Here is a 27,556-nt window from a genome sequence, read left to right on the forward strand (position 1 = left end):
AACGTATACATCACCCAAACCATCACAAAGTGTAGTCCAAAAACTAATAAAGCCACGCATATAGGTTCGTAAATTATTTTTGATCGCGCAGAAAGTACTCGGTATTTATTATGTATAAAATAATTATTGTATTATCTTCTTGCTGTATTCATTGTGAAATTCAAAAAGGTACCCATCGGTACCCATCAATGAAATTCACACTGAAGCTTCATTTTTTTTGTCAGGAATCCAATCCTGCAGAAATTGGGTTCCGCCACCCTCCGCCCGCTCAGTTATTTCGGTTTTACTGACAGTGGTCGTTTCGGTCTTGCATATCAATTTTGATAAAAAAAAACAAAATGATTTTTTATTTATAGGTAAAACGACAGATCCCCCTCCCCCATAAGGGCATACGTAATATGTGTACGGCCCCCTGGTACAATTTGTTCTCGTCTTACGCATACTTTAATTAGGAAAATTCCACGTGATCATGAGTTTTTACAGGCACTTGCGCTCTGAGATTTTGAAAATATTGTAGAAAGAAAGTAGAACAAACTATCAAGTCATGTCATGTTTAGTCGCAATGACCCATACGATGATAAAGTGGTGACCGGAGTAGTTCAGTTCTGCCGTGCAGTGATTAAAATAAATTAATTGAGTGTGAAAGTGATATAGTGCCGCAGGAAAAAGCTTTTCTTTGCGCGCCCATTAGTGCAGTGTAACGAAATAATCAAAAGACAAGTTTCGTCTGCTGGTTATTTTCGTTCAATTTTGGTTTTTACAGCCCCAGCCGCTGCTGGCGGCAGGTAACATTTTGAGCGTTTTTTTATTGCTTCTTTGTGTTTAGTGCTGTCTGCATGGTACCGTTTGTTTGCTGCGTAAGGCACAAGCGAGATGGTTGAGTGTAGTGAGTGTGGTATGGGGGTTCTGCCCAGTGATTTACCAATGAGTTGTTCTGGTTGTGGTTGCGCTAAAGTGTACCACTACAAGTGCACGTCCATAACCAAATCATTGGCAAAGCTGGTCACAGAGAACGTGAATGTTGTTTTCAAGTGTGATCATTGTTTGTCAAGCCAGTGTTGTGGCGAGCAGAATGTTTTGCTCTCGAATGTCCATAACCTCGAAGAGGAGATGAAGAAAATATCTTCGCTTTCTGATTCGATCAGTGGCATTCGAGATCACATTACTGCTCAGATGAACATCGCGTTGAAAGACGGGATGGATCAATTGGGGAAAAGGGTACAAAACGCCCTCGATGATGCAATTGGTGGATTTCGGGATTTAATTGGAAATGAGTTGGATAATATGAAAGGTTCATTTTTTCAATTTAATGCGAACAATAAATTAGCTGCAATTAATGTTATGCAAGGTTCATCAAGCTCGACTTCGGAGTCGACAAAAAATCCCAGAGGCAAGAAGCGTAAAGTTCAGGAATATGCCGACGAGGCATCTGATGATGTAGTTGAAGAAAAAATTAGTTTCGCGGAGGTTTTGAAGAAAAACACTGGGAATAAAAACAAAATAGTCATAGTGATTAAGCCGAAAGAGTCCAATCAGGATAGCGATGTTACTCGCAGCTTTTTGAATTCTAAACTGGATCCTAAAACACACAAAATCAGTAACTTTAGGAACGGGAAAGACGGCTCTATAATTGCTGAGTGTGCAACAGGCTACAATATTGAAGTTGTGAAAAATGACATTCAAAGCAAGTTGGGAGAAAGCTATAATGCTGTTGTTCCATCATCGGTGCCTAGATTGAAAGTGATGGGTATGAGTGATAAATTTTCTTCGGATGACTTCATTCAGATCTTGAAAGATCAGAATGAAGACATCGCTATTAATGATGTCAAGGTCGTTAGGATGTATGAAAATCCACGTTTCAAGTACAACAAGTACAACGTGATAATTGAAGTCGATAAAGAAACTCACAGTTGTTTGTTGACCGCGAAAAAGGTAAATATAAGGTTTGATCGGTGCCTTGTAGTTCCGGAAATTAGTATCTTGAGATGTTTTCAATGTGGAGAATTTGGGCACATGAGCACGGATTGCAAAAATAGCACTGCGTGCTCCAAGTGCAGCGAAAGTCACAGAACGTCCGATTGCACGTCAACTGTATTGAAATGTATTAATTGTGTTAAAATAAATAAAGAACGTAAAACTAACTTGGACGTTAACCATGGTGCATTTAGTACTGATTGTAAAGTTTTCAAACGGTTATTTGATCGAAAAAAGAGCAGCCTACGTTTCAATGAATAGCAACCAAGTTCCAGTAGTAATGTGAACCAATTCGATAGTTTGTACTTGAATATTGCTGGGTTATCCACAAACTACGTTGCTTTACGTAAGATTGTGGAAGATAAACGTCCATTTCTAGTATTCTTATCTGAAACGCATATTGTTGACATGGAAGCTTTTGATCAGTATAGTATTCCGGGATACAGTGTGGCTGCTTGCTTATCACATTCGAGACACACTGGCGGTGTTGCTATTTATGTCAAAGAATCAGTTCAGTTTAAGTTTAATTTAAACCTGTACCAATCAATTAGTTAAACACAAGTATGTATCTTTAAATAACTCGAACAGCTGGTACAATTTAAATCTATTGCGTCTGAGGCGTAAAAGAGATAAATTGTACAAAAAGTTTTGTAGAAGTAATAGTGATAATCATTGGAATAGGTATCAGGTGGCGCGGAACAAATATTCACAAACTTTGAAAAGCACACGTTGCGAATACATTCAGAGGAAAATTGATCAACATCAAAACAACAGCAAAGAGTTATGGAAAATTTTAAAATCTTTAATGAAACCTAGTTCTTGTAAACCGCGGTCCATAACCTTTAATGGCACATTAGAGCAATCAGAAGACGTAATTGCAGATAATTTTAATAAATATTTCGTACAAAGTGTTTCATCAATTAACCAATCTATCGCATTAGTTGATGAACCCGACGAAATAAAGCAGCCGATTAATGTTAATTGCAGATTTGAAGGCTTTCACCCAATAATAATGGAAGAACTAAGGGAAATTTGTTTTAATATGGGAAAAACGGCTGGAGTAGATAATGTAAACGCAAAAGTTATACAAGATTGCTTTGAAGTCATCGGACACAACTTGCTGGACCTTATTAATGAATCATTGCAAACTGGGCACGTGCCGCAAGTTTGGAAGGAATCTCTTGTGATTCATATACAAAAAGTTGCTGGAACAATTCAAGCCGAAGAGTTTCGTCCCATCAACATGTTGCACACATTAGAGAAAATTTCAGAACTATTTGTTAAAGGCCAGCTATTAACTTATTTGAATACCAATAGCTTGCTGATACCGGAACAATCGGGATTTCGAGAAGGTCATTCTTGTGAAACCGCCTTGAATTCGGTATTGGCAAAATGGAAAGAAAAAGTGGAGCGTAAAGATACGATTGTTGCTGTGTTTTGGATCTGAAACGCGGTTTTGAGACAATTTATCGGCCCTTGTTGTTGAACACAATCAAGCGCTTTGGAATTTCGGGTTCTGCATACAAATGGTTTGAAAGCTATTTGGCTGACAGAACTCAACGGACTGCCTTTAATGATTTTGTTTCGAGTCCCGTGGAGAACACTCTCGGCGTGCCACAGGGAAGTGTATTAGGGCCCATTTTATTTATTATGTACATCAATGACATGCGGCGAGTTTTACGATTTTGTGACATAAATCTTTTGCTGATGATACCGTTATATTCATTGCAGCTAAGAATTTAGATGACGCCGTCCAACACTTGAATGAAGATTTACGTTCTCTAAGTAGATGGTTGAAATACAAACAGTTGAAATTAAATATTAGTAAAACCAAGTTCATGGTAATTTCACGGAATCGATTAAATGCAGACGTCTCTGTTGTAATGGATGATGATACGATTGATCGCGTGCGGGAAATTAAATATCTTGGCGTGATTATTGATGACAAGCTAAAATTTGGTACTCATATTGACAATGTCATCAAGAAAATTGCCAAGAAGTACGGAATATTATGCCGATTGAAAAAAGATTTAACGATTGCTAGTAAAATATATTTGTATAAATCAATCATCTCCCCTCATCTCGACTTTTGCCCTTCCATCCTTTTTCTGGCTAGTGAAACACAAATATCGAGATTACAGCGTTTGCAAAATAAAATAATGCGTTTGATTTTGAGATGCAATAGGTTCACTTCCTCAACATTTTGTTGGACGCCTTGCAGTGGCTGTCGGTGAAGCAAAGAATTGTATATTTAACTATGGTGTTCATTTTAAAGTAATTAATGGTTTGCTGCCTCGATATTTGTGTGATCGAATTGAAAGAGGAAGTGACATACATAGGTATAATACAAGACACGCGGATGAAGTAAGAACGCCTTTCTTTTTACATGGTGCTTCACAAAATTCATTGTTTTTCAAGGGTATAAATGTATTCAATTCGATGCCTACACAGATCAAACGTGCAGCAACACTAACACAGTTTAAGAGACAATGTATTTCACACATCAAAGCTGCTTTTTGAACGGCTGCTCGACAAGTTTTTATAATTGACTAACTTTAAATCTTGACGAAGTTGTGACCAACGGATGTTTAGCTGTAATCTGAATTATTTCTTATCTATTGAGGCATTAATTGACTACAACGATCGCCTCGATGATGATGATGGATTTCATATTGTTGACGTAATTTTAAATTGAATCTTTTTTTGTGTAGTCTACAAAAGTTTGAGCCTCGCGCGCGCAATACAGATATAAGTTGTTTATAATTTATTCCAATCTTTGACATTTTTGAGCTGTTTGCGTGATGGATGAAAGTGAATTTTGAATGTCTAGTAATGTGTGGAAATAGATGATTGGCCTTGGCTACCTGTTAGATTGTCTTTGTACGCGATAGAAGACGAGCTTTTGATATCGACGGAGAGGTATCACAAGTTTAGGTGTTTTGTTGTCGAAAATCAAAATAAATGCTGAAAGATACTTCCGAGATGTAGAATGCGGTTTTGTTGATAAGACGTAATGCGGTTCCTGGCGAAGCTTTTGAAATCTGTGCGAGAGGTATCACAAGTTTTGCATTTCTGTAGACGAGGTATCACTACCGGTGTTTGCTAAGTGATGAATCAAAACTGCAGTTCATTTTTTTTAAATTTAGTTTTTTGCTGTATAGCGATGGACAGTATTAGAATTTATATCTGTAAAATAATCGGATCGTTTTTTTTTTGTTATTGGCAAATCTGATTAAATTGATCTTAATTAATTATCTAAAAGATAACTCGTCTAGCTCAAACCTTTGTAGGGGTATGTGGCGGGACCATCATCATCATCATGACCCCTACGTCTAATTTTCCTTACTTACTCTGTAAAAAGATCATGAGTTTTTCACATGAACCGTAATATCAAGAAACGATTTGCGCCTCTACAGCTTTACTTTGTGTAGGGACAATCCATTCTATATGTTTACAATTTCTAATAATGGAATACATTTTTCCGTTAGCACTGCAGTGAGGCGGCAGAAATTGGTAATTAAAGGTAGCAGTTAATTCCTGTGAATGTGCTCATAGAAATAGAACTCTACACTTGCGGCGCCGCGCCAGCCATTGATATTTGATGAGGCACCACTTGGTGCAAGCACGTTGTCTTTGAGAACGTTAGCGTGCTTGCGACGACTGGTGCCTCACCTCTCGTTCCGGTAGTGTATCTCTAGCTTACGGGTTGGTGATGCCGAGAAGATGAACCATCCATTCAATGAAATATCATAATATGTGACCTGCTAGACCATTTTATTCACTTCTAACATTTTTGACCGTCTTTTTTGGGATTGGTCCCACTGTGCGCCGCTTTGAAATCAATAAAGATTATGTATCTGCAAGTTGTACTCCCGGAATATATCAAGGATTTGTCTCAGGGTAAACATTTGATCTGTCGTTGATCGGCCCTCACGAAAACCTGCTTAGTATTCGCCGTCGAAGAACTCTTCAAGCGGTCTTAATCTGTTGAACAGAATATGGGACATTAGGGTGGTTCAAAAAATCGATTTTGCTCCACAGTGCTCATTTAATTCTTTATCATGTTCTGAGTGTCCTCTGAAAATTTGAGCTCATTTGGATTAAAACTTATTTAGCACAAGCGATTTCAAGTTTGCATGCAAATTGATAAGGGAAAATTTATTTTTTCAGTATACTGTAAATGACGCTTTCGCATTAAGCGCAGGTTAAAAGCAAACCTACATAGTCAAAAGGAATACTCTACAGCTTTCACCCAACGAAAACCGCATGTTGATTGATCACCCCAGTAATTAGTAATCGATTTTAATACAGGTTGCGAATCTTTAGTCATGATCGTTAAACTTCTTTGAGGGCATCACTGAAATGTGCAGTGCAACATAGTAGCCTGCATTTGTGTGTGCTATCTTTCGCGCCACGAGCAGCAATGTTGCCTGTTGAGGAGTTATGCAATTAGCTCCAGAAAACCACGGTATAGATTAAATTCGATTACTAATTATTGGAACGATTAATTAAGATGCGGTTTTCACTGAGTGAAAGCTGTTGAGTATTCCTTTTAGCTATGTAGGTTTTCTTTAACATGCGCTTAATAGGAAGCGTCATCTACAGTCTAATGAAAAATAAATTTCCCCACACTACTATGCATGCAAACTTGAAATCGCTTGTGCTAAATCAGTTTTAATCCAAATGAGCTCAAATTTTCAGAGGACACTCAGAACATGATAAAGAATCAGATGAGCACTGTGGAGCAAAATCGATTTTTTGAACCACCCTAATGGGACATAATGTTGTACGCCGAATTAAGGAGGGTTATTCCTCGGTAATTGGCGCACTCCAGTCTGTGCCCTTTCTTAAAGAGATGGCAAATGAGGCCGTTCAGCCAGCTAGCAGGGAATTCCTCGGCCTCCCATATTATCGACATAATATGTTGCAAAAATTCATAAAGCTGCTCACTGTCATGTTTGAGAAGTTCAGCCGGGAGCTGGTCCTTCCCCACAACCTCATATAGTGTAGGCGACTCCACAGCTTGTCCATCGTCACTAATATTTATTCTGTTCACCGATGCACCGTCACTTCCACTATTCAACAAAGTCTCGAAGTGTTGCTTCCACCTGGCAGCCACTTCGGTTTTATCTGTCAGCAAATTCCCTTCTTGGTCGTTGCACATGACGGGAGATGGCACTGTCTTTCTCCGCACGCCATTGACAGTCCCATAAAACCTCCGCATATCAATCTGCTTCATTTTTTCCTGTGCCTCGTTAATCACTTGTTCTTCGTACTTTTTTCTTCCTGCGGTGGGTTCGTTTTTCGGCTGCTCTTGCTTCCTTGTACCGATTTCTATTCGATCGGGTACCCGATACCAACATCCGGCTTCTGGTAACGTTTTTCTCGTCTGTCACTCTCTGACACTCCACATCAAACCAACCCGTCCTGGGTCGCCTCTGTGCATTGCCTACCACTTCTCGTGCTGTTGTGCTCACCGCTCCATGGATCGACTCCCATAGATCGTTGATGTTGTCGCTAACGTTGATTGCACTTATCCGTTCGTCGAGGTTCTGGCGGTACTCAGCTGATACTCCTTCCGCCGACAATCGCTGGATATTGTAAAGCATCGTTCGCTGTGATCTTTCGTTCGATACAGTTGACAACTGTGATCGAATTTTACTGACAACGAGGTAGTGATCAGAGTCAATGTTCGGACTTCTGAAGGTCCGCACATCGATAACATCCGAGAAATGGCGCCCATCCACCAGAACATGGTCTATCTGGCTGCAAGCTTCCTCATTTGGGTGTCTCCAGGTGTGCTTTCGGATATTCTTTCGTGCAAAGTAGGTGCTACTGACTGACCTCAAAAGTCCTCTCTACCGACCTGAGCGTTAGCGTCTCCGATAACAATTTTCACGTCATGCTTTGGGCCCTCTCCATAGGGTTTATCAAGACATTCATAAAACGAGTCCTTCACATCGTCGAATTTATCGTTTGTCGGTGCGTAAACGTTGATTAGGCTGTAATTTAACACACAGATTCGTTCGCTAATGGGTTTCCACCGCATCACTCGCTTCATCTGCTTGCCCATCACTACGAAACCAACTCCATGCTCTGCTTTTCCGCCGCCGCTGTGATAGATGTTATACTTGAATGCAGTGTTGGTCGTGGGGTCCACGGCTCGAAACTCACGTTCTCCGGATCTGGGCCATCGGACTTCTTGAATAGCGGCCACGTTCACTCCAACCTTCTACAGTTCACGAGCCAGAAGGCTCACTCGTCCAGATTCATTCAGGGTCTTGACATTCCAGGTACCGAGTTTCCAATCATAGTCCTTATTTCGTTGCCGGGTCGGTTGCCAAAAATAACGTTCTCTTTTTCTTCTATCTCCATTTTTCGTGGTATTTGAGAGGCTTCAGTAAGCTTCCTTACCGGGGTCGCGTTACCTACATCGCGCTGGTGGGGCTGCCACCTTAGATACAGCTGACGCGATACAGCATTTCGTTGATCAGCCGCTGGTTACCAGGCAAACGCTGTTTGAGCCGCACCTCCTGGTGAACAGACGCTCGAGGCGTACCTTCTCACTCTAGCTGATGTCAGAAGGACAACAGTGCCCAGGCTGCACTACCAGCTAAGTACACAACCCTTAGCTGGCGGTCTTTTGTCATCGGACGACCCGTGGAAGCGTGAGATAGGAACTTGTGGGGACCAGAGTTCTGTTCGGCGGTCCTTCCTTGATGTCAACTCACCATTTTGCAGAAAACGCCAAAGATAGAAACGCCAACAATCATCGCAACAACCTCTTAACGGAAAGAACGTAGAACCCTTAAAATGCCTGCGTGAAAACAGTTTAAATTTGCTCTCGATATGCATTTGTCGTAAGCCAAGATACACATTTAAGAATGTTTTGTAATTATAAATGTATTTCCATGCCCTGTTTGGAGTAGGTATGCAAATAAACGCAATAATCAATCGAAACCAACGCAAACTCAGTATACTGTTTATGTCGTTTCCAACTCTTGGACGTTGATATGCAAAATTAATGGCATGTTTATATTACCAAATATTATGATTAAATTATTCTAACATCAATTGCATCCAGCTGTAAAAACTCTCCTTTCCGTGAAACATCTATTGTTGATAGTTAGTTTGATCTCCCATCCCCGTTTCAATAATATGTCCCAGAGATCCATCCACATCCACCGTAATATTATTATCACATTCAACTGCAATAACATCACCCCCTCCTTTTCACATTTCATTCCGCTGTTCAATTTGATGGCAGTGACACATTCGATGCTCTCCCGTAGTAGCGACGATGGTACGTAATTGAATTGGGAAAATGGAATTTTAATGTAATCATTATTGATTGCTCGAGAGTAGCGTTTGAAGAGCTTTAAATAATGTGTTTCCTCCATGGCACTCAAGCAATCACGGTTCAAAACGGGCCAAGCTTTCAAACATGTTCTGTTATTACGCTTGGTTCGTTATGTTATGCTGTTCGAACTCATGTGTGAAGAGATGGAATGCGATGAATCCAATGGAATATTACGAAGCGACTTAACCAAGGTTTTCCCTCTTTTCTCCATACTCGCAGATTCGCCAGCGGAAACACTCAACTGGATAACAAAGCGCGCACCAACTGGACATCCGCCACGCCATCCATAAATCGAACAACCAACATGTGCTTCCAAGCTTGCACCTGATTCACAAATCAACACCGGGAACGATCAACATACTCACGGACTCCGACAATGTCCATTTTCTCTTCGCCACGTGCGAGCCCAGCAAAAAGTGGAACATTGTGCATGAAGAATGCACTCTATCAAATGAATACATAAATAACTAACGGCATAAATCATAAACCCTGTTGCATCGTGCTGCCATCGTACCGCTGAATTTTCGTCGCTCCGTTAGCAATCTGTGGCAAGTGGCAACGGTAACAAAAATCCCATCACATCTTCCCTCTAGCTAGCATCGAACCGGTTGTAGTGAAGTGAAGTGCATTACGTCGAAGCCATCGTTATTCCACCAAATCCAGCCTACGTGGAACGGAATTTGAATTCGACATAAAACGAACCGGAAGTTGCCCTGGGAACCACCGTACCCAGTATTTGGCGGTACGGACATCCATCAGCAGAAAAAATAATCCACATTTCCACTGGGTTAGCAGTTCGTTAGGTGGGAAATACCGCGAAAAGTGATGTGAATTGGATTGCATTGAAATTTTTTTTTTTACGATTTCGGTTGGTTTACGAAACCGATGATGAGAAATTCCGATACGAATCCGGATTCATCTGTGGGGTGAAATTGTGCGGTGAATGAAAGTCATGCATTTCCGTAATGGGTTTTGGGAGCGGTGCACAATTAGATAGAAGCTCTGGTAAAAAATCGGGTGAAAATGTTATCCGTAGAATTGTTGCTCAGAATTTGATTAAAAATCAGACAAGGTTTACGAAGGTTCTCAAACCGCCACTAATAATGGAGTCTAACATGTATAAAGCAATATTATTACTTAATAAAATAAACATAAACAAAACATTCTATATTTCGGGAATAGATTTGAGTATGGCTTATAGCCATACGTGTTATAGCGAAGGTTTTATGTTTTATTTAGCAGCAGAGATGTGTTTTTTCGAGATCTTATAATCTACAGCAGTGAAGAAATTTATCATTTTCACAGGGAAAAGCACGTGACAGCATTAACATTTGTGTCAATGAACGAACTCCAGTTACGCGCGGAGACGTCAATTCGAAGAGATGCATGAGATCAAGGTTTGATGAACTGAAAGGATAGCAGAACGGACAAAACAAAGTTACCGTCGGGCGGGGTTTCTTCCAACAGTTGGGGCTGTTTTGAATTCTTAATTAAAAAATTGTGTCTCTAGAACTGATTTTTTTTGTCATCTATAATATATAGGGTAAGACGGTATAATATGCCCCCCCTAAGGCAATACCTATAAAAACTTTTTACTTTTCAACGGAATTTATGCAAACTTTGTGTTATTTGGTAGTTCAACAAGTCGCAAATGCATTACCTGTGAGTAGTTATATAAAAATATTATCGAGAACACGTAATAAAGCTTTTTCGAAAAGTCGTGAAAAACAGAATTTCAAAAAGTGGCTGGGCAATACGCCCCACCGTAATCAAACACGTTTCATAGCCCTTCATTAGTATTTTATCTATCCCATAATAAAAAGGTTACAAATCCTTATGTGCTTGACATTAAAAAACCTACATAAGTCCATTTAAGCAGGTGTGAATTACATTTCAATATTGTCCATACAATTTGGAAGCAACTGCTGCAGGCTCGCTGCACTTGTGTACAGTTGGTAAGGGCATTCCGTCCTGCCTACACTGGGGCGTTTTGGCCAATGAAACATGTTTTCGAAAATCGTTACATTTTCAAGAAGGAAGCAATTTTATATCATATTAACCACTGAGAAAAGTTATTTTGTTGCCCAACTGAGTGTTCCAGTGCAAGTTTTTCGGACAGTATGCTAGAGTCGCTCCAGAATGTTGAGCAAACAAACATGAAAAGTTACATCAAAACTGTAACTTTTTGTATTTTGCTATTATTTTCATTGTGTAATAGAAAAATACTTCCACATTCACATAGTATGATGGTTTTACAAATATTTATAGGTTCCAACTGATTTTAACCCTTAGTTAGGTATAGTTTTCTAGAAATCAAAGGGGGGCGTTTTGGCCAGGTGGGGCGCATTATACCGTCTTACCCTACTGAACACTGAAATGCGGTAGCATTCAACACAATTTTTAAAAGTATGTTTTATATATACCAATCTTATCTAATATATATTGCCACAGTAAAAAAAAAATAAAAACACAAAGTGCAAGGTCGTAAAAAGCTTCACATCGCCAATTAGTGATAAATAAAAATCTACCGAAACGTGATTATTGTACCAGTGATTATGCCACCGGGCTGCATAAGCCAGAAATGATGATGATGGCGCACATTTCTCATTCATCAGCAAGAGTCAAGTGGCCGGGTTTGAAAATGTTCGTTCCGGTAATGAAAGCCGTGTAATCCCTCCCAGGAAAATGATGTACGCCACCCAAGTGGAAGCGCAGTGCAAAAAAACTGTGACACGATGATAATCGTCCAACGAAATGTTGTATCAGCCCAGACAGCATTAGCCGGACGAACCGCAGTTGATCCCAGCGCAGAACCTAGCATAAAAAAGAAAAATTAGCTTCGGTGAGTTCCGTGACGGAAACAGTGAAGATAAAAAAATAGTGAACAGAAAAAAAATATACCAGAGCAACCGAGCGAACAAATGGACTGTCATGAATTATGAAACTGATTCAACGCTGAAGTCACCTGGCAGGACAAGCAGCAGCTGCAAGGCGCGATGGACGGTGAAAATCGCATCATCCTGAACGTGGGAGGCATCAGGTGAGTAATCTCTGGAATGTCAACTACGGAGGCTGCTGGGCTTTTGTTTGACGTACGTTTGCATCGGTATTGGTCAACACAGTCGAGGCGACAGTTTTATATAACTGAATTTTAAATCAAGGGGCAGGTACCCATTTGATGGACATTTAGGATTTTTTACACGAAAATTGTAATTTATTGTACATCTAGTGAGAATTTTGGTAGTGGAAGAACGCATAGGCACCTTATCGTGAAAATATTCAGATTCATAGATATAACGTTGAACATGTCCGCCTGTACTGGCCAAAGCTTGTGCGAAACAAAAGACTGAACCTATGCGGACGAACGATGTGCTTTATCATCAGCGAGCTTTGGGTGGGAGGACGCCATGAGGAAAAAGTTTATTTTTATTTCTCATTTTGGCCTTTGTCACCCAGCATGTGGGTACTACTTCGCAACGACCAAAGTATGACTTTAATCGAGAACGGTAATAGGTTTTTCTTTTTACCAATATCTACCAAGGCGGGTAAGGCATAATAATATCAATCTACTGGAACATTATTATTGTTATTAGGCCTATAAAAATATTTAAAAACAATTATGTCTCACCCCGCCCCTCGGATTTTTTGCCCAAAAATAATATTTTGAGAGGGCAACAACAAAAAAATGAGGATTTTCAAAACATTCCTTATTACCCGAAGTGTTTTTTTTTATTATTTTCATTTTCATTTTCATTGACCTATCGGAGACCAGTATGACATAATAGCTGCTACTCCGTTATTGCCAGATCATCTATTTTTGTACAGGAAACCAACAAATGATTGCTTGGGATTAACATGTATCTTCAATGTACAAGTACTGGTGATCTCATTTGTTTGGCAATACTGGCGCCTGCCATGTTAGAATGCAGATCAAGGAAGGAAATTATGATGCATTTGCCCGCGGCCACTAGCTGAATAAACCTCCGCACTATTAGTGCGGACCCATGCAGATTTTTATGGATTTGGAAGTTGGTATTTTATAGCAAAGGTTTTGGTAAACGGATTGCCGCTTAAAGAGTATTAAAGTAAGGATAGGCTTGAAAGGCGATGGAATGAGTATGGAAACGATTACGCGTGCGTTTCCGGTTAGGCGAGTGCTTGAACCAATATAATAGAGCTGTACCAGAGGTGATTATTGGAACAGTGTAGTGGAAGATAAAATAGGAAAAGGTTAAAGCAAAAAGAACGTTGTAATAAGCCTGGTTAGTGGAATATCTTCACCTGTTATTGCTTTTAAAACTCAATTTGAATTCACCTTTTGTCGTGGAATTAAACAGAATCCTACCAACCCGTCCCACGACAAGTGAGGGTTTATTGTCTATTTAAGAAATATCATATGTTCAAAGACAGAAAAAAGACAATTAAAAAAAATAAAATAACTACCTCTTCTAGTCAGGATTAGCCTTCAAAGTTAAGTAATACCTATTAAGGTTTATTTCCCAGCAATTCACAGTGGCTAAAATCGTGTTTTAAGCGCGATTATTTAATAGTACCTTTATTATCGAAATTAGCGTAACCCAAATAACATTTTAAGTTTTATAACGCTCTTGAAGTACATAATTAACTTTAAAAGAGTGTTATAAAACCAGCTTAAAATCAAAATGTTACTAGGGAATGGTGTCTTCGAGACATTTTATCAATAAGTTGATGCGCTTCTTTGGAGGTATTCAGCTTACTAATCAATCCCCCAAAAAGTGAGATGAAAAATTTATTTTTTTCATTTCACAACATGTGAGATTTGATTCTTCATAAAAGTTGTAGCCAAAACTCTCCTGAAAAACTTTGTCGAAGACAAGAATTTTGTAATTCCAGTATTTTAAAAGATTTTTTACGTTTCATGCAGACTACCCCTTTAAATATGTTTTTTTTGTTTTCATTATATCTTTATAATTTGGATTTTTTAGTCATATTTGCTTTAATTGCTACTTGATAACTGGCAAATTGTGGCAGTCACTCTCATACGCATAACAAAATACAACTAATGAACTTTAAATTAATAGCTGAACTGTAGAGTTGTAAGCGAATGTAAGGAATGTTTCATCAAAAACCATTTCCTACTATGCAAGGTAGAAATCAATCACCCATCACAAGGAGTTGATGAACCAATGCACCATGCGTCTCCATATGCTTGTATGCTTATGCACTGGTGTCTCTTTTCACGCGATTTTTTTTACGCGGGTCGCTTTTTACGCTACTTTTTTTACGCGGATTTTGGGATTTACGCGGTTTTTTACGGGGTTTTAATTTTTTACGCGATTTTTCGAAAAAGTCTTGAAATCAAGTGAAAATTGTAAAAAGTTGTTTTTTATCGACTTTTGCAAAAGTCGTTTTTTACACGGATTTCGGATTTCACGCGGTTTTCAAAAAAAAAAAATTCTAAATCCTTTTCAAGGGAAAACACTTAGAATACTTAATGGAGGTACGATGTTGGGTCATTAGAGCGAAGGCTGTCAGTCCCGATGTGAGAAGTGAGTAGCAAGAAGGGAGAAGTAAGAACTAAGAAGCGAGAGGTGTGAAGTGAGGAAGTGAGAAGTGAGAAGTAATAAGTGAGAAGCGAGAAGTGAATAGTGAGAAGTGAAATGTGAGAGGTGACAAGTGAGAATTGAGAAGTGATATGTGAGAATTGAGAAGTGAGAAATAATTTATGAGATGGGAGAAGTGATAAGTGAAAAATGAGAAATAATTTGTGAGAAGTGAGAAGCAAGAAAGGAGAAGAGAGGAGAGTGAAGTAAGAGAGCGAGAAGTGAGAAATAAGAAGTAAGAAATGAGAAGTGACAAGTTAGAGCCAAGAAGTGATTAGTGAGAGTGAGAGCCGAGAAGTGAATAGTGAGAAGTGAGTATTGAGATAAACATGTGAGATGTGAGAAGGGAAAACTTTCAAGCGAGAAGCGGTAAGTAAAAAGAGGAAAATGAGAAGTGATAAGTGAGAAGTGATAAGTGAGTAGTGACAAATGAGAAATTAGATACGATAAGTGAGATTTAAGATAGAAAAGAAGTGAATAGTGAGAAGTAAGAACTGAGAAGTAAGAAACGAGTGGTGTGACCCGAGAAGCAAAACATGTGAAGTGAGAAGGAAGAAGTAAAAAGTGGATGAGAAGTGAGAAATAGGAAGGGAGAAATGATTAGTAAGAAAACGGTAGCAAGAAGTGAAATGTGAGATATAGGAAGTGTGAAGTAAGGAATGATATGCGAGTAGTGAGAAGTAAAAGGTGAGCAGTGGAAAGTGATTTTTGAAAAGTAAATAGTGAGAAGTGAGATGTGGGAAATCAGAAGTGAGAAAGGAGAAGTGAGAAATAATAGGATGTAAGAAATGAGAAACAAGAAGGGAGAAGTGGGAAGGCAGAAATGAGAAATTAGAAGTGAGAAGTAAGAAGCGAGAAGTGAGAAGTAAGAAGCGAGAAGTGAGAAGTAAGAAGTGGGGAGCAAGAAGTAAGAAGTGAAAAAGTGAGACGCGGGAAGTCAGAAGTGTGAGGCGCGAGAAGTGAATAGTTTGAAGTGAGAAATGAGATAAATATGTGAGATTTAAAAAATGAGAAGTGAGAAACGAGAAGTGATAAGTGAGAGCCGAAAAATGAGAAGCTATAAGTGAGAAGTAAGATTTAGAAGTGAGAAATTTGATACCAGAAGTGAGGTGTAAGATATGAGAAGCGAGAAGTGAGAAACGAGAAGTGATAAGTGGAGAGCCAAGAAATGGGTTGGAAGCGACAAATTAGAAGTGAAATTGAAAAGTGAGAAATTCATAACGAGAAGTGAGAAGTAAGATGTAAGAAGTGAGGAACGAGAATTGAGAGCCGAGAAATAGGTTGGAGGCGACAAATGAGAAGTGAAAATTCAATACGTGAAGTAAGATGTGAAAAGTGAGAAGCGAGAAGTAACAAGCCAGAATTGAATGGGTTGTGAGAAGTGAGATGGGAGAAGTGAGGAGCGAAAAATGAAAAGTGGTAAGATATGAAAAAGGAAGGCAAGAAGGATGAAGTTAGAAGATAGAAGTGGGGAGTGGGAAGTAAGAAGTGAGAAGTGAGAATTGAGGAGCGAGAAGTGCAAAATGAGAGGTGAGAAGTGAGAAATGAGATAAAGATGTGATATGTGAAAAGTGAGAAGTTATAAGTGAGAGCCGAGAAATGAGAAGCTACAAGTGAGAAGTGAGATTTAGAAGTGAGAAGTGAGACATTTGATACGAGAAGTGAGATGTAAGATGTGAGAAGTGAGAAACGAGAAGTGATAAGTGGAAGCCGAGAAGCGAATGGAGAGAAGTGAGTTGTGAGAAGTGAGTTATGAGAAGTGAAGAGTGAGAAATAAAAAGCAATTTGTAAGATGTGAGAAGTGAGAAGGGACAAGAGAGAAGTTAGAAGGGAGAAGTGAGGTGTGTGATGTGAGAGGTGAGAAGCAAAGTTTTGTGAAGTGAGAAGTGAGAGGCGAGAAATGAAAAGTGAGAAGTTAGATGTAAAATGTGAAAAAATGAGATAAAGATGGAAGATGTGAGAAGTGAGAAGGGAGAAGAGTAGCACGTGAATTCGACGTCACACGTTTTATTGCTTGGATTGCAATCGTTTAGCTACACTAGTTGAGAGTTCGTTTGGCTACCTTCGTCTTCGCCTCAGCTAGTCTATAGAACCTACAGTGTCTATAATCTAGACTACTTTCCGATTTGGGTACAATATTTAGACCACTACCCGGGATGTGGGTGGTCGTCGAGTAACTCGATAATATTATTGAGTTCGCAAGCGAAAGGCAAAACATCATTATTGAACTGAAACAAGAACAGGACGTTTTTATCAGCCACCCGGGAGAAGCGAGAAGGCCGACAAAGGTGCCACAACTGAGGCCTTCTTCTTCCTTGGAACATCGACTATGGCAGAAGAGACGATTGATTTCACCCTGACGGCCAACGAGGAAAATATTGCGCCCAACCAAAAATGGCCCAGGCAAGCAAACCGGCGAAGGTGCTCAGAGAAAAGCCAAGCAGTAGGCGACAGTAGGCCAAACGTCGTCTTGACGGAGCAGATCGGGATGTAGTGATGCCCGAAGGGCGTTGACCCGAGAAAGCAACTTCTCGGCCAAAAGAAGCGAAAGGCACCAACCAAACGCAAGTCGCCGGACCGCAAGAGGTACCTAGCGGCCAGTGCCATCCGCACAAGGGACCGAAAATCCCTGGCAGCTGGTCAGTAGCTCAAAGCGGAAGTCGAGCGCATCTCGACCCGCAAAGAAAGTTAAGGACAGAGTAGAGGCCTTGCTGCTCAAAACCGATAAGCATAAGTACGCCGACGTCGATGCAGGCGATCGAAAAGCTTTCAGTGCTGGAACAGGACGCACGAAGCGTCAGACGCACCTAAACTGGTGAAATGATCTTGGTGCTGAAACGTGGAGCAAGCGGGACGACTGGCCCAACCCTTGCAGCACACATGCTTAACATAGGTTGCTGCAACTCATATGTGACCAGATTTAGTCACAATCAAGTTGCTGCAACCATTATCGTCTGAATTGTGCTGCTCGGGAAAAGATCTTGGGTGACGGCGCCGAGGTGAGGTCGTTGGGGACGGAAGTGACCTTCCAGTGCAAGCAACTGGACGAGGTCACGAACGCGGACGACGTCGTCTCTGCCATCAGAGAGCAGTGTGGTACAAAGGTCGTCTATTTGGCACGCAGCTAGCCTACCCTAGTTAATAGAGCGAGGGATGTTGAAATCGGCTGGTCAGTAAGCCCAATAAACAAACTGGACTGGTACTATTGGTGCTTAGAGTCGGGACATAAGTCCTACGACTTTAAGGGCCCAGACCGTAGCAACCTGCGTCGTAATTGTGGTTGGGAAGGGCACAAGACGCAGGAATGCGATAAGTTACCAGAGTGTCCATCTGCGCCAGCAAAAAGCAAGCATGTAATCACGTTATGGGTGGACCTCCGTGTCCCATCGGAGAGAAAAACAAGAGAAGCCATGCAAGCAACACAGTTGAATCTTAACTGCTGTGCATCTGTCCAGCAGCTGCTGTGGTAGTCGGTCTCGGAGTCAAGGACCGATGTCGCTCTCCTGTCCGACCCGTACACCGTGCTTGACTTGGGTCGTTATTTCCGTGTCTATTTTCACTCGGAATTTATTCCATGTACCACAAGGAGCAAGCAATTTATTTGAAACATTTGAAACAGGTCCATCATGCTTATTAAATACAGTCTGTCTGTCCAAACTTTATTTGTTTTGTTGGCTGCCGCTTTTGCTTCTTTCATTCTAATCACCTCCCTCACCTAACCATGCTATTAACTACACACCTAAAAAAAAATCATGTAATATCAGGTGCTGTGACACTGACATATGCTAGCGTCACTTTGGACGTAAAATTAGATTGTCCTTTGATTTTACATAACAATTTTTTTGACAAAAAATGCATGGATCAGAACGAGGATCAAACATAAGCCCGCGCTGGGTGGGGTGATCGGTGGAAAACAGGTTCCACGAACAAGTATTTCGCTGCATCAAGTTATCGACTGCCTGAGCGTTAGGTGCGTCGTACCGGGTGCTGTATTTAGGTTCCGTGGCATGTAATTTTAAATCATCTGACTTCGACATTTTATTAAAATACGTAATATTCATATTTTTTTGGTACATGTAGACCAAATGATCTGAATTCCAGAACAATTTTGAGAACCTAGAATATCTGTATCAAACTAATTTGGACTGTACATAATAGCAGGGGTTCGAGTGACTTGTATGAACATGTTGGGCTGATTCCAAAAGAAAAGTTGACCTGCTGGACCAATTAATCTGAACTCCAGAAACAATTTGGGAAGCCTAGAACATCTGCATCAAACTAATTTGAGCTGTACATAATTCGCAAGGACACAAGGGACTTGTATGTACATACTGAATTGATTCCGATTGGAAAACAGGCGTAGTTGACATGCTAGCCAAATGATCTGAATTCTAGAATAATTTGGAGAACCTAGAACATCTGCATCAAACCAATTTGGACTGCACCAAAAACGCAACGGCTTTAGGGTCTTACAGGGACAACCAGTATTCAGAAAAATATATTAAGCTCGTTTAGTGGAATGTATTAGACCGTCTAAGACGAATTAAGTACTGTCCATTTAATTCAACCAGTTAATTTTCGTTATCTTTGCAGATACGTATTTCGAGTAAGTCGAGTCAAGTACAAGACACTGAAGACGACCACACAGTTGTGGTCGAAATACGTATCTGCAAAGATAACGAAAATTAACTGGTGGAATTAAATGGACAGTACTTAATTTGTCTTAGACGGTTTTACAACTAGTATTGTTTTTCGTTGTGAAGTTCATCTTAATCGGTAAATTTTATTCATATTGAATTTGGTAAATCCATATTTTCTACATTTTATATGACAGCATCCGTACTCCAGCTGACCTTGAAAAAAATTGAGTCTCTAGAAACATAACTAGTAATCTACAGGAAACTAGATGAAGTGGATAAGACAACCGTGGAAAAAAATGTGAAAATTGCTTAGAAGGCGTTAGGGAACCTGCTGTTTTAAATCATGATTCGACATGTTAATCTAGAATATGTAGGTCTCACCTTACAATTAGGATCATGTTTCCCATAATACAAGTTCCATACAAATGCTTGCGCACTTGTTCATTTATTTAATAAAACGGATGAGATAGAATATGCGTAAAAAGTGTAGTCACAAGATGAGTCATCGCACAAATCTTCCATGCGTCTCCATATGTTTTTATCCTTATATGCTGCTGAACAGTTTTCACTGTCCACTGTCCAAAAACACTAATGTGGTCATTAAGATATCGTAATAACTTGGATTATCGCAATAACTTAGTATTTTAACTTGCCTGAACATGCAATCATGCAAACATGCAAGTGACTTCAAAGCCGTAAAAGTGATGATCCCCTTCCTACTTTGTGACCAAATAATCTCTGAATGTTCCCAATCAAACAAAAAACACCACTAACCAGTTGAATTCAGAGATCTAGAACTACAAATGCAACACATGAGTATTGCGAACACCAACTGATTTTGTCGAAATAAAAATAGCACCACTATGTGTTTTACCAATATTTTCTCAAATTATGATCAGATGATGGTGATTTCAATTCAGAATGTAAGTGAATTCTGATTCTCAACTTTTTTAGTACATTACATTGATATTAAGGCGGACCATTTACATTCAAGCTGAAAATTCATGAAAAAAGGTGCGGAATAAAGATAGCACCAAATTGAAAAAAATAATGATTTTGATATTGATTTTGACCTAGCGATTGCTAGAACATGAGAAATGTACAGAAAGATACAATATAGGAGGAATGGAACAGGCCTGGGATTGTTGGTTCCTCCTCATGCGTATGAAGCAGAAGTAGTAGCCATATAACCACCAAGCCCGTAAGTAAGTAAAATAAAAAACCACAATGTACAAAAATTACTTTTTATATTTTCTGTCCTTTACACTATCTGACAAAAGCATTAAATTCACATAGTATAAACGATTATTAACAGATGATAACGACTGTTTACATAATGCTTGTGCATTATCAGATTGCATTAGCGATGTTATAAACTGGTCATTATAGCTTCCGGAGCGTATCTTTTCCTGCCTTCTTCCAATTTTCGTCCCAGTGCAGTTTGCATATTCTCCAAACCCCATCTGTTGGTGCGTTTAAATTTCATTCAATAAACTGGCTCGATGTTGCTTCAGACCGCTCAGCAATAAGCTCAATCCTTTAAGTGCAATCACGTAGACGTACTTTCCGAGCTCAATTACATCGTCATCTACTCAATGCACATTACAATGCAATGCGAATGCGACCGACGTAATGATGGGGTCGACAAAAGTGAAGAAGAGGAAAACCGTCCAATTTAAACGATTTTACCCTCCGTTTGTTTCCCGAGACGCTCGTTTGGGATACTTCCTGAGCGCAGTCGGTGTCGTTGTCGTCGTCGTTAGTTTCCACAAGAAACTGTTCTTCATACTAGACATAGAGCGCTACAGTACAAAAGTAACATCCAGCCGAGAGTGGTACTTATCAGAGCGTACTAATTGCTCCTAATTACCTTCTTCGTGTCATCATCGAGTTACTTCCGAGCCAGTTGTACTTTTTGCCGGGCTCGTTGACTAGCACCGATCATGGTGTCGAACAAAATTACAGACATTATCGAACTGGGTTTTGTCTTAAATTGATCACATTGTTTTCTGGCTCAAATGTGAAGCTTCTTAAGAAAAAAGATGGACCTGTCCTTCTGCTTATGGAACCGAGGTATTAATCATATGACCATCAGCAATTAATGACATTATCAGTGGAAAAGTGTCAGTCTAGCAGCCAATTTGTGGGCTCAACATCTGAAAATTGTTTAATTCGATATAAAGCCATACGCGAAACAACATTTTGAACGCAATGTTTGTATTTATTGGATTCTATAATCACACGATGTGAGCACATTAAATAGCTGTATGGAACATTTAACCTAGATCAACAATTTCTCCCTTATTATGATGTTGATATAATGAAGAAAAGTGACTGCAGTGTTGACAGAGTTACATCTTCTATCCGCGTTTTTCGTACCCAGGCTCTAGTTTGAATATGAGATTTGGGACAGAATAACAAGCCTCCTTTGATGCATCTTTTTTTTTTGGGTTTTCCAGAGACAATTACACACCATGATGATGATAATGATGGCTAGTAGACAAACGGTCGGTATATAACTTCGTAATTGTCATTATACCAAGCAACTTCAAATGTGCTACCTTCTAGGAACTTTCACTAATTATCGTACGTACCAACAAGTCCCATCATGCGAATTTAGCGCAAATGTCGTCCCACATGTCCCCACCAAAACACTCTCTGGGGAGCGAGATGTCACATCCAATAATTACTTTCAAAGTTTAGTAGACTTTCGCACAACACACATCCACGGTACATCGTCCTGAGAATGTACCGGAGCGGTTAATTGCTTCCACCCGCTGCCTACTTACCACGGAGGTTATGTGCAACAGCCACCACGTGTTTGAAGTGTCTACCTTCCAGCTAACTTATTCATGAAATGCGTGACTTTCAAGCATCGTTACGCACCGGATACCAAAAGATGCCAAAGTAGTTGGGATCGTTCCGAAATTAAACACAAACAACCCGTGAAATGGACGCGTCACGCGTATCAGGTCAGGTGTGATTGTGTGGTACTCAGACGATCTCAGTGGCAAGTGTGATTATGAGTTTTGTTTTGATAGTCTGTAGATGAGATTCATTTCAATAATCCTTTTGGTGAATTACCCTCACATTGTGGATTACAATTTAAAATTATCATAATAATTGTTTGAGAATAATTAGAATAATTGGGTAATTATATTGAGATTAATAGAAATTCATACTCACCAATTCTAAGGCTCCGAGGTATAATCAAGAGGCCAACAAATCATTTCTACAGGCCTAAAGGGAGCTTCGATTATTTTGAATGCTTTTAAAAATGTCATCAAATTTATTAATCTGAGAAAACTTCCCTACTTACTGAATTTTCGAGGCAAAATTAAGGTATTCTGTCGAATTATTTTTTGTATAATCTAATTGACCCCAATCAAGTTTAACGTAATCCAATGTAAATTAATCCAATCTTATTTGCATTGGTATAGTCAAATCTAATTGTAGCCCCAAGAACAACGTTGTAAAATGTCATTTGCATTCGTTTGTATAATTTTCCCAGAACTTTTTTCAGAAAGTAGCTATCAATTTATGATGTATGACAAACTTATAGCTCTTAAATGTGCCTACAACTTTGTCTAACAAGACATTGCTGTAAATATGTAATCTGGGGCGTGGGAGGCAAAATGTCATTCAAATGACATTATGACACGTGACATTTTGGAGAGTTTTCACTCTCCAGCCTCAGATGTTATATTTAAAGCAATGTACCCTTGGCCAAAAATATAGCCCTACTCAAGCGTTATGAGTACATCTAAAATAATGGAATAAATATGACTTCTAAAGAAAGTTATGAACAAATTAGTCAAATGACATGCAGATGACATTTTACAAGCCTGCCCAAGAATCAAGTGATCAAGGGGAAAGGTTCGGCACTTCATCCCACTCCACTTCATCCTTTGTCCATCCCATCAAACATAAGGCAATGAAAAGGAATTTGGTTTGTTCTTATTCTTGTGATTTTTTTCACCAGTGAGCACGCGTGTTAGTAAAAAGAAGCGACAAGATTGATGTCTTTAGGAGGCGATAGTGTGTTTTAAAATTGGATAACCTAACTACTATGTACACTAATATTTCCATTAAACATTTGATAACCTAGAAACAATATCTTCGTAATGCGTAAAGATCGTAAAGATCGATTCAGCTTTGTTTTTGTCCTACAAGTTGGGCATGTTTCGCAACTTTCTGGGATTGTAGGCTTTTGAACAAAATGATATTTTTCTATCATTTCCAAATCCTCACTTGCGTCATGTCAGTCTTCATGACTTTGTGATCTTTGAGCATTGGTCATGTTTCGTAATCATCCGAAAGTCTGGATTTTCAACAAAATAATCTATCGTGTTGCCTCAGTTTCGCAGTAATCCGTTAAAGTTCTGATGAAAATGACAAAAACTCAAAGGTGCACCCCAATCGGGTTGTACGCAAAAGTGTCGTAGGACTACGTAGGTATTTGTCATCATAGTTTGTGTCTCTTTTTCAACATTAATATTTCACTCTTCCGAAACTCTCAGTATATACCGAGCTTATATTAAGCTCTTTCTTCCTCATCAAAGATTGGTGGCCCTGATAAGAGCCGTATGTTTAAGTTATCGATGGGAATCTGTGAATTGCGGTTAGTTCTGGTGGATGCTGAAGTCCATTTCCCCTGTTTCGGTTAACATTTGATAGACAAGCTTCTGTAAAAAAAAAGAAACAAGGTAAAATTATTAAACACCTACAGCAGATAACGATATGTTCCTCTAAGGTTGCGCCTTCATCGGTTTGGCTGTTTCTGGCAAGCGCGCGTTGAAGGAAGATGATGCAATGAGCTTGTTCGAATGGCTAGCATCAGTAGTAGGGTAAAATACCCAATAGTGGACCCCCTAGTAGTGAAATTTTTCTCTTCCTGGCATAAGGAGGGGAAATTTTCAAAATATTAATTTTGTGTGATATCTAATATCAAGCTCTGCAAGTAAATCCAATCTTTGCTAGATTGAATTACCGTTCTCTATTTCGTTAAAAAAAACAGCAAATGTATTCTTTCAACTATATTTACCTTGTGTTAACATGCTGGTAGTTTACTTAATAATGCATGCTACGGAATATGTTATCTTTATTCCAAAATCATCGGCTTTCTCTCAATCTCGTTATAATTATTTTCGATCTTATTTCGCGAAAACTTTCCTTTATGTGAACTTATGAAAAATACTTTTTGGATAATGGTTGACAATGCACGAAAAAAAAAATCTTTTTTGGGTTTTTCTACTTTTCTAACTCGATGTTCTGTAACTAGATATTTTCTCTTACTCGATGAAATTCAAAGTCCCTTGAATTTTGCATACTACGATACCTCCGTAAGTCGATACCCGACTAGAAGAGCATAACAGAAACCGAACACAATTTTAACAAATTGTGATATTTATAACTTATTTTGATACAATTTTGTTCTTAGTAGCCATTATCTTTAAATGTTGTAACAGGATTTTATCATGATATGATTTAAAAAAATACTTAACACCGAACTGCCCAACAGTAGGCAATTAAAATAGATGTAGCAAAGTCTCCCAGCCATAACGCTGATATAAATTGAAAAGGTTGCCAAATTTGTTATATTGTTAGTTTCATGTTCGTGAAAAATATTCTTGTTCAGTCAAAAACAAAAATTTCTGATTGTTGACCACAATCTGGAGACCTATCACGACCTGTAAAAAGTTCCAACTGCACAGAAACAATATATTTTGTATCTGATCTGTTATAAATTTCTAACAAAATATGTTATTTTTATGATAAAGTGGTAACAAAATTTGATAGTTTTTTTGTTTCCAGTAGTGTAATTTTTGATAGAAATTAAGATATATTAATAACATATCTTTTGAGACGAGCTCGGTGGTCTAGTGGCTACTGCTTCTGCCTTATAAGCAGGAGGTCGTGGGTTCAATTCCGATTCGTCCCTTTCCTACTTTGTCCCTATCTTATTTCTTTCTGTGTTTCACCTTCTACCAAAACGATTCCTACTGTTAGTAACCTCCCACACAATCCCAAAACCTCCCGTGGCACCTACGAGAGGTCGTAGAGTTCTCTGCATCTTTCTTAAGTAGGTGTCCAACTAACTATCCTTCCCCTTCCGCAGCATTCGCAAGGACGTGGCCAGGACAGATCTCGACTATTGGAGAGTACATTGCTTCCATCTAAGAGATAGTGATTAGTCCCAAATTAATATCTGTGGTAACGGATGAAAGTAATGCTACTCTTATACAATAATCTTGGCATGTACCACCTACGAATTTGTGCGAATTGCTCAATGCTATTGCTATTGCTATAATGCTATATCTAATATCAAGCTCTGCATCTTCTCTTTACGATACATACATAAAACACTCAAATACTCGACGTTATTCCTTGAAATTAACATTTTAAAGTCTGACTGAATTTGCCCTATAGTAGACCCCCTGGGGGTCCATAATAGGAAATTGCTTCCCTATAGTCGACACTTCATTTGATTTTTATGTTCCGTTTCGGTACGTTCTTCTTTCCTATTATGGACCCCCCAAAATATTCCTATAATGGACACTTTCGTGTTTATTTTTTATAGAATTGTAAAAAATCATCTAATTTTACTTTCCATCGCATTTCCAATGCATGTAGTCAAATCATAGGAGTGTAAGGCAGGTTCTCCCGATGGAATTTCATAGCAAAATGTTTACATTGTGCTGTAATAATGCAAAAATGACTGGAGGGTCCACTATTGGTTGGGGGCACTTTACCCTAGTAAAATTAAATTTTCTCACAATATTCTGATTTTTTTGCTGTCAGGTTTTGAAAAGTGCATTACTGAAAATATATCGGTTCTGTATTACACCATTATCTTACACAAGGGAAGGTAGATCCGAGAATTTTCTTTAAAGTACAAAATTTATCTTTTGGCGACGACAGAAAGTTGCTCTTCGGTAGCAGATTCACAAGCGCGTGTCGAAGGGAGATGATGCAATAAATTTGTTTAAATGAATAATTAACTGCATCCAAACTTTGCGTTGAAATTTTCCGGCCGCCACTCGATGATTTTTCGCTGAGTCTTCACCATTTGGAATACACTTTCAGCATTGCCACTGCTACCCACGCCTTCGTGCTGCTGTGTCTGTCGAACCGCTCTTTGCGGAATCTCGATCAAAACGGCTCGCGCGCCGGAAAGCAGCTTTCTTGAATTCAAGAAATTAAGCCCGTAAATTTGAACAGATGAATCACTAACAGGAACCATTTTCGCAATTAAACCTTTCTTTTCAGAAAATGCTGGTCCAGAGAAGAACCAATTTTCTTTCCCCAATGCGCTTCTCCCACAACTAACTGACACCACAATTTGTAATCAATTTTCAGCATCGCCACTGGCGGCGCGGGATCGCAACAGTGTTATTTTTGTAGTCAACACTTTCTGCATTTAAAATTCTGGTTCGTTGAGGATGAATGATCTGCAGCAACATACCGAGAACCACCACCAATACGATGGATTTCCGTTGAAAATGTTACCAGCGCCTCGTGATGCTGTGTCCGCTCCGCTGCGATCGATTTGATGAGTCCGCTCTGCGTGAAATCTTGTTCAAACTGAGGATAAGATCCAAACCAGCAAGTTGCTTGATTTTGATGTCTGTGCTAGTGGAGCATGTACGTGAGCATGCACGCTTCCGAGCCTCTTGGAGGGAGCCTTCCGAGTCTCTTGGAAAGAAACTTCCGAGCCTCTTGAAAGGAGGCTTCCGAGCCTCTTGAAAGGAGGCTTCCAAGTCTCTTGAAAGGAGGCCTCCGAGCCTCTTGAAAGGAGGCCTCCGAGCCTCTTGAAAGGAGGCCTCCGAGCCTCTTGAAAGGAGGCTTCCGAGCCTCTTGAAAGGAGGCTTCCGAGCCTCTTGAAAGGAGGCTTCCGAGCCTCTAGAAAGGAGGCTTCCGAGCCTCTAGAAAGGAGGCTTCTGAGCCTCTTGAAAGGAGGCTTCTGAGCCTCTTGAAAGGAGGCTTCTGAGCCTCCTCTT

The 27,556-nt window shown here is 39.5% G+C and overlaps 1 protein-coding gene across 5 annotated transcripts in view; it reads left to right on the top strand.

Annotated features, from left to right (window-relative positions):
* Positions 1-27,556, top strand: part of LOC134213389 (potassium voltage-gated channel protein Shaw-like) — a 356,566-nt gene that overhangs the window by 189,340 nt on the left and 139,670 nt on the right. For 2 of the 5 annotated variants that reach the window (XM_062692404.1, XM_062692407.1), the window contains 2 exons: positions 9,554-10,137; positions 11,786-12,374. In XM_062692404.1, coding sequence (XP_062548388.1) covers positions 12,331-12,374 — 44 coding nt within the window. In that variant the 5' untranslated portion in view covers positions 9,554-10,137; positions 11,786-12,330. The remainder of the gene's footprint in view (positions 1-9,553; positions 10,138-11,785; positions 12,375-27,556) is intronic. The other 3 variants (XM_062692405.1, XM_062692406.1, XM_062692408.1) reach the window with 3 other exon arrangements.

This window comes from Armigeres subalbatus, chromosome 2 (assembly GCF_024139115.2).
Source record: "Armigeres subalbatus isolate Guangzhou_Male chromosome 2, GZ_Asu_2, whole genome shotgun sequence".
NCBI lineage: Eukaryota > Metazoa > Arthropoda > Insecta > Diptera > Culicidae > Armigeres > Armigeres subalbatus.